The sequence below is a fragment of the Orussus abietinus genome, unplaced genomic scaffold, assembly GCF_000612105.2.
Source record: "Orussus abietinus isolate OABI.00-Male unplaced genomic scaffold, Oabi_2.0 scaffold7, whole genome shotgun sequence".
NCBI lineage: Eukaryota > Metazoa > Arthropoda > Insecta > Hymenoptera > Orussidae > Orussus > Orussus abietinus.
Window position 1 is genome coordinate 1,984,054 of NW_019394453.1, and position 15,458 is coordinate 1,999,511.

At 41.1% G+C, this 15,458-nt stretch overlaps 5 protein-coding genes across 5 annotated transcripts; 3 read left to right on the forward strand and 2 right to left on the reverse strand.

Moving 5' to 3' along the window:
- The first annotated feature begins 660 nt into the window (after positions 1 to 660).
- On the forward strand, positions 661 to 4,221 carry LOC105704165 (vanin-like protein 2). Its single transcript, XM_012433170.1, has 6 exons — positions 661 to 1,015; positions 1,879 to 2,028; positions 2,113 to 2,268; positions 2,347 to 2,637; positions 2,936 to 3,489; positions 3,737 to 4,221. Exons 1-6 carry the CDS (start codon positions 953 to 955, stop codon positions 4,212 to 4,214), a joined length of 1,692 nt encoding a protein of 563 aa, XP_012288593.1. The 5' UTR covers positions 661 to 952; the 3' UTR covers positions 4,215 to 4,221.
- A 621-nt stretch (positions 4,222 to 4,842) lies between these two features.
- LOC105704166 (protein Red) lies at positions 4,843 to 6,847 on the reverse strand. The gene is made up of 3 exons (XM_012433171.1): positions 6,595 to 6,847; positions 6,006 to 6,514; positions 4,843 to 5,931 (listed from the first exon to the last, which is right to left on the reverse strand). Exons 2-3 carry the CDS (start codon positions 6,495 to 6,497, stop codon positions 4,858 to 4,860), a joined length of 1,566 nt encoding a protein of 521 aa, XP_012288594.1. The 5' UTR covers positions 6,498 to 6,514; positions 6,595 to 6,847; the 3' UTR covers positions 4,843 to 4,857.
- Positions 6,848 to 7,859: 1,012 nt separating this feature from the next.
- On the forward strand, positions 7,860 to 9,190 carry LOC105704214 (sperm-associated antigen 7 homolog). The gene is made up of 5 exons (XM_012433259.2): positions 7,860 to 8,032; positions 8,129 to 8,196; positions 8,267 to 8,355; positions 8,437 to 8,774; positions 8,840 to 9,190. The coding sequence occupies exons 1-5, from the start codon at positions 7,954 to 7,956 to the stop codon at positions 8,962 to 8,964; spliced, it is 699 nt and encodes a 232-aa protein (XP_012288682.1). The 5' UTR covers positions 7,860 to 7,953; the 3' UTR covers positions 8,965 to 9,190.
- Positions 9,191 to 9,296: 106 nt separating this feature from the next.
- LOC105704212 (exocyst complex component 8) lies at positions 9,297 to 12,906 on the reverse strand. The gene is made up of 9 exons (XM_012433257.2): positions 12,825 to 12,906; positions 12,026 to 12,304; positions 11,587 to 11,948; positions 11,176 to 11,478; positions 10,953 to 11,094; positions 10,348 to 10,854; positions 10,158 to 10,288; positions 9,673 to 10,089; positions 9,297 to 9,602 (listed from the first exon to the last, which is right to left on the reverse strand). Exons 2-9 carry the CDS (start codon positions 12,093 to 12,095, stop codon positions 9,396 to 9,398), a joined length of 2,139 nt encoding a protein of 712 aa, XP_012288680.1. The 5' UTR covers positions 12,096 to 12,304; positions 12,825 to 12,906; the 3' UTR covers positions 9,297 to 9,395.
- Positions 12,611 to 13,467, forward strand: LOC105704215 (cytochrome c oxidase protein 20 homolog). The gene is made up of 2 exons (XM_012433260.2): positions 12,611 to 12,798; positions 12,879 to 13,467. The coding sequence occupies exons 1-2, from the start codon at positions 12,790 to 12,792 to the stop codon at positions 13,209 to 13,211; spliced, it is 342 nt and encodes a 113-aa protein (XP_012288683.1). The 5' UTR covers positions 12,611 to 12,789; the 3' UTR covers positions 13,212 to 13,467.
- The last annotated feature ends 1,991 nt before the right edge of the window (positions 13,468 to 15,458 follow it).

Genomic DNA, 15,458 nt, shown 5'->3' on the forward strand with positions numbered 1-15,458 from the left:
ACGAGCAGCGACAGCGATTACGCTTTGCGTCGCCCCGCATAACAATGTTTAATCGGCCGAATCAACTCACTCGCCCGAGAAGGATTTCCGAGGTCCCTTGCATCGAGTGAACAGATTTTCAAGTCTAAGGACGGAGAAAGTACGCTTTTACCTAATTCGCTATATTTTGAGCATAACCGAAAACACTGCGTAGTTATCTTCTACGCGAATCCAAGAAAAACTTGGATTCAGGCAGATGAGATACTTCCGTATCATTCATTATATTTTTCATGAAGAATGGGAATTTGTCGACCGTAATTCTCAAGTTTCTGTCCACGTACATTCCGTGGATTTAATATTATCGCTGATGTGGGTTTAACGTGAGTTAACGTTACAGGAAAACCCGGACTCGAGGGATGACGAAGACGTCGCCAGCGTCATGGGCGAAGTCGGTACCCTGTAAGAATTTTATAAAAGATTTCTTGGAGGCCCACCCCTTGGAGGAGGACGAAGTGCGTCACGAGGACGTCGCAGCTTCGACCGGGAGCTCGACGCAGTCGACGTCCCGCGTCGTCGACGTCGGCGCGGGTCAGCCAGAGCGGCGTCGTCATGGCGACCCGAGACACATGCGCGAAGATGCGTCCCAGTCAATCCCTCTCGCGGCTCGACCTCGTCGAGGTCAACCATACCGAATCCGTGCCCTGGAGGCTCGACTTCGCGAAATTTCCTGAAACTCAGGCTCCGCCACGTAAGAGACGCTGAGTCGACCTGTCCTGGACCCTTCGCCCTGGCGAGATTAAAGGAGCTTCTTCGAGAAGAACCAGCCTCCGAGTACAGGAGATAAGAGAGAACGCCGTAACGGGGACATCCGAAGATCCTAAGAAGAACTTCTCGAAGACCCCAGAAGACGACGTCGCTGTCCACCGGGGGATTTAATTTTTAATTAGCCATCTTCTTTGGACCCTTCCGAGAGATGCAGTCCAGCCTCCTGCAGGTGTCACTGGGGCTTCTGATGCTCGTTCGCATCACGCTTCAGGTAAACCACCTGCCACCTGATCCAGGTCGTCGAGATTCGCCTGCGGTCCCTGATAAAGTAGGACTTTATTCGCAGATCTTTCTCTACTTGTGGAACGTGACAGTGAATTCCATCGCGAAACTAGTTCACCTTTGAGTACCGAGTACGCAGGACTCGCCGTGTCGATTGATATGTACACCTTTTTCTCTCATCGATTAATCGCTAAACGTATGCAGCTGGTTTGGAACTGCGACCTGAATGGAAGGGAGAATTCGATCGCGATTGGATGTTGAGAAAAATTTATTAGCTTTGACTGGTCGTTACACTCTTTCAGATTTCTGTTGGAATGCGCGGATTTCGGTACCGAGCATGGAATAACGTAGTGGCCAAATAAAATCGTTAAAAAATTTTAATCAGAACTTTTTCGCGGGAATATTTTCTTTCCTTTAGTAATTTAAAATCAGGACTTTACTCGTGAATATTTTATTCCATCAGAAATTTATAATCCAGTTTGACGCACCAGACTAAACATCGCAAATAATGACTAGGTCAGTGTTTCATGCCTATATATTTTTGGCGCAAAACTCTACCGCGTTTCCTAATCAGGATTTTACTCGTGAATATTTTATTCCTTTAGAAATTTGAGGTCATATTTTTACTCGTGAATATTTTATTCCTTCAGAAATTAAAAATCGGGATTTTACTTGTGAATCTTTTCTTCCTTTAGAAAATGTCCGTACCAGTTTGCGACATTCTTCCAGCAGGGAGATGGGAATATCCGTTTTACTCCCGATTCCCTCGGGAGCGCGTATCTCCCAACGAGTGTCCCGAATGAATAATTCGCGTGTTTCCGTGTTCTCCACTTTCTGTTCATCCTTTGGCAGGCATCCTCGGCGACCTCGTCGCATTACACAGGAGCCGTCGTCGAGTATTATCCGGTCCGTGGGCAGTTCAAAGAAACTGACTCGGGGACAAGGATCGCGAACGAAAATGCGAAGAACTTCGAGACCATCCTGAAGAAGGCGACCGAATACGTAAGACCGCTTGCAGTCGTCGTCCTCGTTAAAAGTACATGAAAAACTATGAACTAATTCCCTTTCTCTAACGTTATCCCCCAGGCGGTGGACATCATCGTGTTTCCGGAGAACTCCCTGCTAGCGGGATTCGTCTTCTCCTTTACCAACAGGAGTCACTATCCAGAGTTCTCGTCCTTCCTTCCCGACCCGAAGGACTCGGTGACTCCTTGTGAAAATTCCACGTCGAACGTCATGGAGGTAATGAAATATCGCAGATAATGACTAGGTCAGTGTTTCGCGCCTATATGTATGTATATTTGGTGATATCTCTTCTAGGCGGTGAAAACGATCTCGTGCGCCGCTAAGCGGTACTCCATCTACGTCGTGATGAACATCCCAGAGAAACAGAATTGCACGGGGATAGAGAATTGCCCATACGACGGGTACTTCTTCTACAATACCAACATCGCATTTAACAGACAGGGCGCCATAGTGGCTCGCTATAGGAAATACGACCTCTACGCGGAGCCAGGATTCGACAGACCGCCCAAGCCGGAGATTTCAACCTTCCTGACGGACTTCAACGTTACCTTCGGCCAGCTCTCCTGCCTCGACATCCTCTTCCAGGTAGTTTTCAAATTCTCCTCACTGGGGCAACACAAATACTATCGGTAGTTGCGACATTTTTTTCTAGCGACAAGTTGTATATTGCTCATTCGTTTGAGTAGGACCGAACAATATCTGTTGGCTGTAGCAAGAAATTCATTTGCTAATATAGCAAGCTTTTTCTAAGGAAAGCTCTCCAATAGTTACATTTACAATTTGATACATTTTTGGTGTTGGTGCGATTATTCTTGCAGTAAGAGCGGAACTTTGTGGGCAGTGCTGTTTGCTAAAAGTGCAAATCTCTTTTCTTTCCATGCAGGATCCTGCATTGCGTCTGGTCAGGGATCTGAAAGTCACCAACGTTTTAGTGCCGACCCACCGATACACAGAATTACCATTCCTGGCCACCATCCCGACCCAGCTGGCCTGGTCCTACGTGAACGACGTCAACCTACTCAGTGCTGGGTACAATCTTCCAGTTAGTCTAAGACCCAGTGGCAGTGGAGGAAGCGGAATCTACGCAGGAAAACGAGGAGGCATCCTGGCGATAACTCGTTCCGATGCCCCGCGCAACATCCTCCTGGTGGCCAAGATTTCCAAGGATATCAGAAGCCCCGCCGTCAAGGACTACGGCAGCCACGTGGAGACCTACGTCTTCAAGACCTCCGAGATCTCCACCACGGTGAAAATCGAGGAGATCCGGTGGCAAGGACTCGTCAGAGAGGACTTGTCTCAGTACACCACCCGCGCCATGGTACCAGGAAACGAGACCTACAACCAGACTCTCTGCAACCGTGGCCTCTGCTGCGATTTCTTCGTCAGGGTGAACTACAACTCCGAGGTCATCCGAAAACCCAATGTCAATTATTACAGGTACTGACCTAGCTTAGGTTCGCTAAAGACTTTATAGATATATTTACACTATTTTAATAAGAAAATGAAATTCCATGGGTGTCAGGACCTTCCTTACTGTTTCCATATTCACATTGTAAAGTTTAAAACGACTTGGTTCAGGATTTCGGGGAAAAGTTTGATAAAAGAGATGCCTCAGACGTCACTTTGATATCACATTAAGTTATCATCCAGATTTCCTGGCTATCTAGTTTTGTCCGGTTCGTAGGTACCGCTTTGCAGTCTTCAACGGTGTGAGGAAGCTGACGGGCTTCACGTCTGCGGGAGTGGAGGTGTGCGGCATCATCTCCTGTACAAACGATACCCAGGACAGCTGTCGGTTCACCTTCACCAAGAACGCCACCGTGGTCCATCCCGTTACCTTCGAGTCGGTTGTGGTTTCCGGAAACTTCTCCACGGGACCGGACGTGTTGCGGCTGCCCATCACTCTGACGACCGACGTGGTGCCCCTCAACATCAGTGACTTTTCCTTCGCGTCGAAGGATGCCAATGACACCCACGCCAACGTCGCCTTTAGTCTGGTTCGTCCCCAGAAGCGACTCATGACGTTCGCCGTCTACGGGAGGAACTTCGCCGCGGATGGGAAAGACATTACCTCAGGGGCCTCCATGGTGATCCTGCTGGACCAGCTCGCGTTGATCCTGATTAATCTTACTTTGCTGTTTTCAGGAATTGTGCGGATATAATCCGTTCACTTAAACGCTACTGTCATAGTCTTATTAAGGTATTTGCGCCCAGCGTGCGTCCTTTCCAAGGAGACGGTCCCCTTCGCGTGCCAGGTCGAAGCTTCGATTCGTCTCCGAGCGATCTCTTCCTGCCGTAGACTTACCGGAGATACCTTTTTAGCGATCGGTGCCGCGCGTTGAACCATAGACGTTCTTCTCCCCGCCTCAATCGTCTTCACGTTAACGGGAGACTTCGCGCCGGCGAGGTATATCGGGCGTCGAAGTCTGCCGAGTCTTGACTAGTTTCTCTGATCTCAAATTAGGCGTATCTGATATTACATCGTAATTGTCCAGTGGAAGCGGAATGCTGCGGGGATGTGATAAGAAAAAGTAAACGAGAGCGAAGTTATAGAAAACAACGAGCGAGAAGCGTTATTATATTTTGTATAGTATAGCGTGAGATATACTTAGAATCTTACACACGCAGACAGCTGAAATATATATGTATATATATGTACATATACATGTTACGTGTACGTGTATACGATATCAATAATTTATGAGAGTTCATTGAAGTTGTGGGCTTTGATTCCTTCGACGGTGCCTTCTGGCGAAGGCAACTCAGTGGACACTAGTCATCGATCACAAATTACTACGGATCACCTTAATACCTGGGGACTTTAAACTCTGGCCCACCGTCTAGACCTGTCACTGGTTTCCTTTTGTTCATTATATTCTGAATCTTCTGCCACTCACGGTCCAATTCTGCCTTCTCGTTCTTCTCTTTGTTATACTTCCTTGTTCTACGACCATCTGCCATTTTGACACCATACTGGAACGCTGCCTTCGGCAGCGCCTCCTTATTGTTCATGTATTCGCTGTACTCTTCGGGGGTGTCAAAGTCCCATCTACCGATCGGCCCCTTCTTATTACCTAGATCCATTTTGGTATAGTCCACTTCGTCGTCCGAATCATCAATCGCGTCTTGCATCTCATCCAGTCCTGGGTAGCACTCAGCATAACCTTCGGGTTCTGCTGCCAGTTTATTGAGCAGCGCTCCCTTCTTTGGAGCATTTATATCTATATTCGATGGTAATGCAGAAACGTTAGGTAGTTGTGGAGCATTGGATTTGTCTTCGACATCTGCACGAGGTTCGTCAGGTTTGTCGAAGTAGGATCCCTTTTTCTTATCCTTTTGATGATTGGTGTTGTCCTTTTTGCTGACTGTCGGGACATAGTCACCTATATCGCCATAGATGCTGTCATCTTGCGGTCTAGGAGGAATGTCCATGTCATTCATTTCTTCTAATCTAGCACGTCCTTCTTTGTTCTTCTTTCCCTTCTTTCCATGCCTACTGCCTTGTCGCAAATACGTTAGAATTTGGGCTAATTTATTAATTACGATATCATTTGTCGTTAACGTTGGTGTTGTGTCAACAGTTGGCACATCTGCCTTGCTTCTGATTAACGTCGTAGGTATGTCTACTTCTGCATTCTCGTCATCTAACTCAATAACGTAAGCCATGCGGCCTGGAGTAAAAAGCTCGTTCCTTTCGATTTGCTTCGACTTCATAATCATGATAGTTTTATGGATATTACGGCCAATCTTTGTCTTGAATTGCATCTCATCCTCTTTCTTCTCAGGTTCTTTTTTTTCTTTGACCTTTTCCTTTGGTTTTACTAGCTTCTCCATTTCCTGTTCCTGTTCGTGTTCCTTAGCTTCGATCTCACTGCGAACCTGTGAGGACGAGGTGAGAAAAAGGATGACATGAAACAATTTTGTCATTAAAAAAGAAAAGATCTAAATGATACCTTTTGCAGAAGTGCATAATCCAGTCCCTTTACTAAGTGAGTGTGCTCCATGTCACCTCCCAAGAATTTAGATTGTTGAATCATTTGCCTTCTACGTTCAGCTGCGTCCATGCCTGACTTTAAATCAGGCGCAACTGCACGGTATGCACTAGCGCTATTCATAGGATCTTCAGCTTGATAATCTTGATTAGTTCCATCTCTACGCTCTCTAGCACGGTCCCTATATTTTTCTGCCAATTCTGCCATCTTATCCTCTTCTTGTTTTTTGAGCTTCGCATAAAAGCTTTTTTTCTTGCGACGTAATTCTGCTCTACTACCACCACTAATTGTTGGAGTTTGTGCAGTCTTAGCAGCTGCATCTCTAGCGGTTCCTGGTACAGATGCTGGAGTGGCAGATGGAACGGATGCCCTCGGCGTCATTAAAAGCTTTCGGAAGTCATCATTTGTCAACCGCACTGACATTCCCATGTCTTCGTCTGTATTTTCCGGCATCTTGATCGTCTAAATTACTGTAAGAATAATTTTAATTAGAATATAGAATACTTAGAGCGGTATTAAAGGATAATTAAATTTAATAGCCCATACATACACTGAGAATAACAGGTTTAACAACAATCAGTTGAATTTGGTTAGGACGCCGTGCTCATTTAATACTAGCAATTATCTTCACCCGACGCCCATTGGCCAGGTTAGCTTGCCACTACTTATTTTTCTTAGGAATAATAATATGGTTATTTTCCTTTTCTTTATCGGACAATAATCAACCATTAACAAAAAAATACAGAAGTCTCTGTATTCTTTGATTCGCAGAATATCTTATGCAGTCAATAAACCATTGAGATTAGAAATTATGCAATACATCACACTAAACCAACAAAGCATTACGATCATCTGCAGCGCCATCTGACGAGTAAACATGAAAACGAAGCTAACCTAATACAGAGATGAGTTTGGAGATTGCTCACGGGCAGGATCGTGCGATCGCATCCTGTGCTTCCCTCTGGTTTCGTACGTTGGCTTTAACCGTTTTTTTGCCCCCAAGTGCGGCGCAACGAATTTCTGGTAGGGGCTCGCGCACTCGCGATAGCGAGTAAACGTAGCGAGTAGCGAGTAGCGAGTAGCGATAGTTTTGACGATCATACGTCAAAAATGTCTAATCTGCTAATACATAGTTGATTAATATATTTCAAAATTGATTATTAGAATTTGGGGATTTTATGATGATTAGGATTTTATTAAAATTTATTAATCAACTTTGTATTAGATATTTTTCACGATCAACCAATTTTCAAATTCATGTTGATCTCGAGATCTCTCCGAGATCTCAATCATTTGTCAAAATTCTTTTAACCCTTTGCCCTACAGCAACACGTGAGACTCGTGGCCCACTGAACACCAAACCTAACAGTTACGTAACCTAAAACGAACAAATAACATAACATTTATTACAAACATCTAACTATAATAATAAAATCTAATAATAACTGATATCCAACTTCCATGTTACTTTTATGGTACATAACATGTTAGTTTCGAAAACGTAACATTTACCCAACAGTTATATAACAGTGTTCACTGAGGGTCAGGTATCCGGGCCAAAACTGATTATCACGTGTTAGTACATACCATCCTTATGGGATGGCACCGACCCTCGAACCAGCTGTGAGTAGAATTTAATACAGATAAAATTTCACCTTCCCATAAAATAAATAAGATAAGTTAAGGTTAAAGTCAAAGATGGCGCCACGAACCCGAGATGGTTGGTCTCTCAACTCATCTTTGTTCTTTACTTTTCTCTGTTCAAATTCTTTGACATTCGATTGAATGTGATGCGCGCGCAGATGTCATATCATGGCATAGAGAGTATACCGTTGTTCGTAAGGGATTAGTGATTTCGATTAAAGCAGTACGATTTTGTTCTCGAGATAAATAAAATAGATCTAGAACCATGGATTTATTGGGTTCTATTCTTAATTCGATGGATAAGCCTCCAACAGTGAGCGAAAGTCAAAAAGCATTGATTAAAAGTAAGCATCGATGTAACCCCGTTCGGTCATTGAAAGTGTACACACTTGAAGTTGCAATTATATTTGTAAATGACATATTATTTAATTTACATTTAGAACAGCGCGAAGAACAACAAAAGCGTCAGAGGGCAGATGCAGACAGACTTAATAAATTCAGGGAAAAGGTTGATTTTTTTATTTTTCTACTCGGATGGCGTGTGAAAGTTGTAGAGTTTGACACTTGAATTTGTACAGGTTGAGGAAAAGATAAACCAATTTTTACGCGATGACAACGCAAAGGAGTACAAGTTCGCACCTATGGAGCAAGTCTATAGAAGCATAGTGTACTCACTTTTGTTTCTCTAATTTATTGATGAAACAAATTCATAAGTTGTAATAACGTATAAATGTATTTGTTTCTATAGACATGATGTTGCCGAAATAGCCAATGTGTGGGCTTATTCTATCGGAGAAGATGGAATTGATAGACATATTATGATCTTCAAGAGAGAATATGCACCATCGGAGGATCATTTGAATGCTTTGCGAAGGGGAGAAGAATGGAACGAGGAGATAGCAAAAAGGTTACAAGAAGAACGAGTGAGGAGGGCTAAAGAAGAAGAGGAAGATGCTAAATCTAGGAAACGCAAGCAAGATTTTGTACCAAACTGTAACTATAAGGATAAGTATGAACATCTGATAGGCAAAGAAGCTGCACTCGAAGCTGCTAGAAAGACGGAAGCAAGTAGCACTTATGGCTGTGGTGAGTATAACAAAGGAGTCATACCATATCAGTTTATGGAAAATGTTATCAATTTATTCTTATAGTTCCCAGTGAAAATAAAAAAGATCAGCGAAGTATAGAACAAACTTTAGCAGACATTCGAGCAAAACGGAAGAAACTTGAAGCTGCAGCTGCTGATACAAATGCCAAAAGTGATAGTACAAAATGACATATTACTTGTCTTTTATGTAGTTACTCATGTTTTATCTCTTATTATTCTTTCATGGACTGTAAATAGTTGGAATCATGTAACCCTTAAATACAGTAACAACCTTTGTTAATTCGTTTAATAGCATACGAATTTACGTTAATTACTTAAGTATTATCAGCCTAGTTTCCACCAGGCTGAGATTATTGTATTTTCATGACAATTTAATAAAAACGACGATTTAGTACTTCTGCGTATAATTTTGTTGCAAAAATAATTCTTCCTTCGTGTATTATTTAATTACTCAACTTATATAATATTGATCGATACATTTTTAAGAATGAATAGACTATTTGTCCAGTGTTGCACAATGGTATTATACAGAATGACAAAGGAAAAAGTTTTAAATATTTTTTAAAAAATATGTACACGATACTATACAGCGCAACATATTACAGGTACTCTGTAGTTGAATATTTAGGAACTGATGTTCTTGGTGCTGGAACTGGTTTCGCATTGACAGTTGGCTCAAAAATAATTTGGTCTTTTAACGCTGTTAGCTTAGCAGATGTTTGGCCTGTGGCGCTTTTATAGAATTCTAAAGCCTTCGCAATCACAACATCACGAACATAAATAGCATTGTCTTGGACGAGTTTCTTCTAGAATTTAGAATTTGTTATTATTAATAAAGTATAATTAAATAATGAATATACTAACATTCCAACTTACCTCTTGTTTTAATTTGGAATTACTCAGTGCAGCTGTCAAATGTTGAATTTGAGTTCGCAACACAGAGACCAGTACACCGTCAATAGTGGATAAGAGTTCAGGAGTCGTTACACTTAAGCAATCCTCCAGTAGACTGATATACAATTTCGAGAAGGCTAGTGTATTGTTCGTTAATAAAATCCAGCTAACATTTGATAAGTACGACTGCGGTACAGGAATACCCAGGTCATCCAGTTCGGCCACCAGTTTATCAAGATTTTGTTGGGTTTGTAGATTCGAAGGTCTCCAAGTATCCTCCGCAGCACGCACTTTTACAGCATCGACATATTTCTCTCCTGCATCTTGTAATGCTCTTGCCAAAGGTGATCTCAATTGACCATCCAACTGATAGCGGAAGTCCATACCTAATTGCGTTAACTGGGAGAATTATGTGACATTAGTATGGTAAATGGATCGAACAAGATCAGGATTAATCGGATATGTACCTGGTCACAATATCCTCGAACCGCAGAAACACATTCAACCAGAGTACTAATAGGCACTTGTGGAATAAATACTTGCTTAATCAAATGAGATGTCAAGTGCTTGACTTCTTGACTGCACCACACTACTAAGCCTGTACATGGAAATGATATAATATTTCTCCAGTATAAATCAACAAAAATCTGTACTTACCAGATGTACAGTTCGCAGACTGAGGAAACATTTTTAAGAATTCTTGAGCCATTTCCCCGATGTTGCTAAAGGCAATTGCACTAATTTGCTTTACGTAAGGAATTGTGGCGTCTTCTCGCTTAACTCTTTTTAAACGAGTTTTTAGTGCTGCACTGCATAAGCGTAAATATAATTGAGACGCTTGGGCACTTCGGTCAAGTTGTATCAGAAGTCTAACAGCACGACGAGCGCTTCTTAAGCTTCCACCTTGATAAGCCTCTGCCTCAGATTCTAGTTCCTTTGTCAGAACATCTACGAGAGATCGTGCTCTATCGTTCACTTTTGTTTTTATATCTGCGAGAAAAGGGGTTTGCGGTGTTTCATTTAAGTATGTCCGTGCTCTCTCCAAAAGGTTGTATGCCTCTTCGAAGTGACGTTGTGCTATGCATGAATCTAAATCTTCCGTTACTTCTAGTAACCATTCTGGTAGAGGCTGATAGCTGTCTGTCTCATCAATATCATCCATTCCTGTTAATTAAAACAATCAGTCATGTGGAGCAGACAAATAATACTGGTAATTAAATTGAATTTAGAATATCTGTTGTGTATGGTCAATGATATTTTACCTAAAGTATTCGAATCTAGAGACATGGACCGAGAGGGTGCCATCATCTCCTCCTTCAAAACATTCGATCTGTCTATTTCGGTTTGATTCTCTGCAGCGAGTCGTACTTTTTTTGCTTGCTCACATTTGTCTAACCATTCTTTCTAGAAGTCAGATAATTACTTTGTCTGAATAAGTTTTTAAATTTTGCTTAAAATATTGTTGGAGAAATAGTATTTACAAACCTTACTTATAGCAGTAGGACATTGAAACACTCTTGTATCAGGAAAAGCTAATAGTTTGAATGCCAATTTAAAAGTCCCTATATCTCTAACATTTATAACTGCCAAACTATTGAGGTCGTAGACAGCTTGCATTTTATATCTTGGCGGGCCTCTTCGATTCCCATTAGCCACCCACGATGCAATCATTAATACATCATTTAACAAGTAAGCGTGAATTCTCTTTAAAGGTGTTCCTTCCAAAGGATCTAGTTCAAGAAGAGATCCTTCATGTATGCAGACTCGTCCAGGTGTCTCAACTAAACTCTGTGTAAAGAGACGTTTGCTTAACTATTTTTCATTATTTCATTTAATAATAATCTTTAGATTCAACAGTTAGGGTTGCGGATCGTTGTAATAATATTGTTTACTCACCATTGCTCCTTCAACATTTTCTAATAGTTGCACCAATTTCTGCTTTTGTTCTTCCTCTTTTGACATGCAATTATTAGAATTATCTTGAGGACCATCCAATGTGTCATCAAATGTGACTCCCGTCATGGTTGTTGCAGTAAGTGCACTGAACAGCGAACGCTGCTCACTGAGTAATTGTGACAACTGATACGTTTCACTTTCAAGATGTGAAATCTCCTTTGCAGTCTCAATAAATTGCATATAGTTTTGGTAAACATTGCGTTTCAGTTGAGCAGAAGTAACATCAGCGAGTTCTTGAATTTTTGCTCTCTGCTGTCTGAGCTCGTCTGCGCCGACACACTGAGCACTGAGGTCTTTCACAACTGCATGACGTTAAAATAAATGATTAAATAAAGTTAAATGAAATTAATTCAAATATCTATAATGTGTCACAACTTACACTTATCTGGATTGAAATCCTCGGCTGCAAAATTTTTTGTTAATCCCTCACTCATTTTTACAGTGTCCATTCACTTCTCGATTTTAAAACAGCATCAATTGATATATTCAAGATCTTTAGAAAATAATTTTTTCAATCATTTAATCCTTGCCATACCTTGACACCTTTTCCCAACTTCGAAGTTCTGAATCTTCCCACTTTGTTGGACGTGTTCAGAAAAGTTCGATGCTGGATTTTGCAGTTGTTATCAGTTGGTACATTTACACGTTAAATTTAAACCTTAAACCGATTTTATAACTTCTGATGTCGGTGGGAAAACCGGTGTAAACCATTGTTTACACAGTGCTTAACTTCAATAGCACACGTAAACGTATTTAATTAATCTTCCACCTCTATTAATATTTTATTTAGAACAAATTTTCAAATTATATTAAATTGCGATGTAAAGGAGGTTGTGCTTATTAACCCGACAGAAATAGGCAGAGGAACTACAGAAACATGAAGTTCCATATTCACGTAAATTATATCGGGTATGTATATACATACAACTCGTGACATAAAACCTAGTTATTTACTGAAAAATAACTATGTATTACTTGGAATATTTTACTTAACCTAACATCTTGTACAAGGAACATACATTTTCGTTAATAATTCTGTCGCAAAATTTCTACTAATAATTTGCGAATGAAAGGCACTGGTTAACCTCAATGTATTGTCCAGATTTTTATTAGTGCAATCCCTTGCTCGATTATTCTAAAATTATGGATCGGGTATGTAGACATTTTAGGTTACTTACAGTACTTCATGTTTTTTCAGCACTTCGAGTAACCGGAGATTATTGATAATTTAGGAAATCATAAAAGAAGCTGATTCGAAGCCGCTTATATTATTTGGAAGAGACGTAAGGAGAATTCCATGCTTCCGAGACAGTTTCCTCTATGGAATCAGTAGCGGTCTAGGTGGATTATTAACAGCGTTCCTGTTCACTAGTAGAGGGCAGTTGTCCTGTCATATCGGAATGGGTACCTTTGTCTGTGTTACATTGGGATATTGGACTCAATGTCGGTACGAACGTTTAAAAGACATACAAGCGAGGGCAGCAATTGAAGCATCAATCAACGAAGCCGCAATTAGTGGACAATTTGACGAGTCTTCCGATAAACCGCCTCTAGTCGATGCATAGTTCCTGCGAAGATATATAATTAATGTATTAAGAACTCGATCGAGGCCACATTGCATATGTATATAACCAAATTAGTGCAGTGTATTATGTATGTAGATATGTCCATTTATATCTGCTAGGTTTACTTTACTCACAGATTTACTCTAGATGCTACATGAGTATTTTCAATACGAACAGCTGACAGAAGTTATTGTACATTGACTGGATCTTAAATTAAATCCTCGTACTGTTGGAAATACAAATATTTAACCATGAAGAATCAGAGAAGCATCTTGCGAAGCCTTGTAGAGCAAAAAGCGCATTGCAAATGCCGATTTAGACATTGAAAAATACACTCTTGAGCTTATTTCTGATCTTCCATTCGGAACTAATGAACATTTATTTCTTTAGTTGTCGAGCCCCTTTTGGTTCTATAAAAATCGACCACCCCTTTCATGGGCAACCTCGTGACTGTTTCTTGTTTGCAACACTGACTCTAAAATTAGCATCCAGCTACTCTAACTCGGTTTTGCTTTCAAACTCGGTGGAGAAGATCCTGGTCTTTTTATCCCATATCAGGATTTTTCTTGTCCGTGAAAGCATTCCCTTCTTCGAGACCCCCAAGGTTCTTTGCCCCTCTTGACCTAAGGTTATTGCGGATCTACGATAGAAACCCCTTAACCTCTGGGGGATTAACAATTCTTTTCAGGTTGAATCACGAACGTGACTCTAAAATAGCATTCCGACAAGAATTCGTGCATGTTTGTCAGCCGTTAATGACTTTTCCACTCCCATCCTCCCGTGTCTAAAGGTTGGGGGTTCCACGTGTTTATGACAGCAATTCTCCATAAAACTGGGATCCCTTTCGCAAAAAAGGAACAGTCATCCGACCAGTTTGCTACTTCTAGCAAGCATGGTCCTTTTGTGGCTGCGGTCGTTTTGGAAATTGACCTTTATTTCCATTTTTATTCCTTCTTGATGCTTCCCTTTTACCGCTCCGAGCGAGAGGTCGAAATCGTTCTGGGAAGACCAACCGGAATCATTTTATCGTGGCCCTCGATTGGCCGTAATATTGGTATTTCTCAACCTGTTGAGGCTTTAAGGATGATGATTCGTCCAAAGACGAGCGAAGGTAACAAGCAACTGGTTCAAGCCGGATGTACAACATATTGTTAAAAATATTCCTAAAATGTATACACTTGTGGTACAATGTTGGGATAAAATTATAAATCTGATGTTTTAAAAGTGGTACACCTTTATTACAGATTTTTGACTGAATGTATAATTTATTGCCACCATGTTATAATTTTGAGAAAAATAGGGAAATTCATACCAGTGCTAAATTTATCAAATATATACACGAGATGTTATAAAATTAGAATGTTTTCCCTTTTTTTTTTTAGTTTATGTGGGAATCAAAAAATATAAAGTCAGCGACGAATCATTCTGGCCTGACTCCAAACATCATCGCCGACATTTACGATCGGAGGTGGAGCCAAACTAATGGTCCCTGATAACTAGATACCGGCAGTGCGTCATTTATATTCACGTCTCGGCCGAGGGCTTTGAAGTCTGCCTGTGGTGGCCGTAATTAAATTAAGAAAAAAGAAATAGGAAAACATAGAAAGGAAAAAAACCAAGCAGATCTTATATCGCAAACGGTAGTACCCGATCCGGATATCTAGGACATTAGCATTTACAGAAAAATTCATTTCGAACGCCCGAGAGATTCCAAGATTATTCAATTACGCGTTTCCTAATATGTCGAGGATTATACGAGATGACGTGAATCCGTCTAGTTCTTAGTTTTTTTTTTCTATTTTTATTTTTTCGTCAACGTCGCCTCAAGTCCTAATTAATCTTTCGACGTGTTTCTGCAGGAGGAAGTCACATTAAATTATCGTTACAGAACGGAAAGGAGCGATGAGCTAACGACTGACCCATCTCTTGGTTGGACAAGGTCGATGGTTTGGATAAAACTGTTTCATAGGATGGGCGCCTTTTATTCCCGACTATATTAGTGTCTACTTATTAATGTTATTTATCGCTCTTGGCCGACGTAAATCTGCGCTCCCCCATAGTCAAGATAGTCGGGAAATTCATCCACGAATTCCTCCACGGGAAGAAGAAAAGCAGACATTTGCACTTTTAGAAAAGGATGACATTGCTGATCGAGTTTTGCTCTGACTTAATTATTTTTCTCCTTGCGTTTAACTCGGCGTTATCTATGGATCCTTATATGTATTTGGCGCGAAACTCTGCCGAGTT

Excerpts from the sequence above, each read along its gene's own strand:
- LOC105704165 (XM_012433170.1), top strand. The coding sequence starts at position 953 with ATGCAGTCCAGCCTCCTGCAGGTGTCACTGGGGCTTCTGATGCTCGTT. Across the intron at positions 1,016-1,878 it reads TCGTTCGCATCACGCTTCAG|GCATCCTCGGCGACCTCGTC; the intron begins GTAAACCACCTG and ends ATCCTTTGGCAG. Across the intron at positions 2,029-2,112 it reads TGAAGAAGGCGACCGAATAC|GCGGTGGACATCATCGTGTT; the intron begins GTAAGACCGCTT and ends GTTATCCCCCAG.
- LOC105704166 (XM_012433171.1), bottom strand. The coding sequence starts at position 6,497 with ATGCCGGAAAATACAGACGAAGACATGGGAATGTCAGTGCGGTTGACA. Across the intron at positions 5,932-6,005 it reads ATTATGCACTTCTGCAAAAG|GTTCGCAGTGAGATCGAAGC; the intron begins GTATCATTTAGA and ends TCGTCCTCACAG.
- LOC105704214 (XM_012433259.2), top strand. The coding sequence starts at position 7,954 with ATGGATTTATTGGGTTCTATTCTTAATTCGATGGATAAGCCTCCAACA. Across the intron at positions 8,033-8,128 it reads TCAAAAAGCATTGATTAAAA|AACAGCGCGAAGAACAACAA; the intron begins GTAAGCATCGAT and ends ATTTACATTTAG. Across the intron at positions 8,356-8,436 it reads CAAGTCTATAGAAGCATAGT|ACATGATGTTGCCGAAATAG; the intron begins GTACTCACTTTT and ends TTGTTTCTATAG.
- LOC105704212 (XM_012433257.2), bottom strand. The coding sequence starts at position 12,095 with ATGGACACTGTAAAAATGAGTGAGGGATTAACAAAAAATTTTGCAGCC. Across the intron at positions 11,479-11,586 it reads AAAATGTTGAAGGAGCAATG|AGTTTAGTTGAGACACCTGG; the intron begins GTGAGTAAACAA and ends CTCTTTACACAG. Across the intron at positions 10,289-10,347 it reads GTCTGCGAACTGTACATCTG|GCTTAGTAGTGTGGTGCAGT; the intron begins GTAAGTACAGAT and ends TTCCATGTACAG.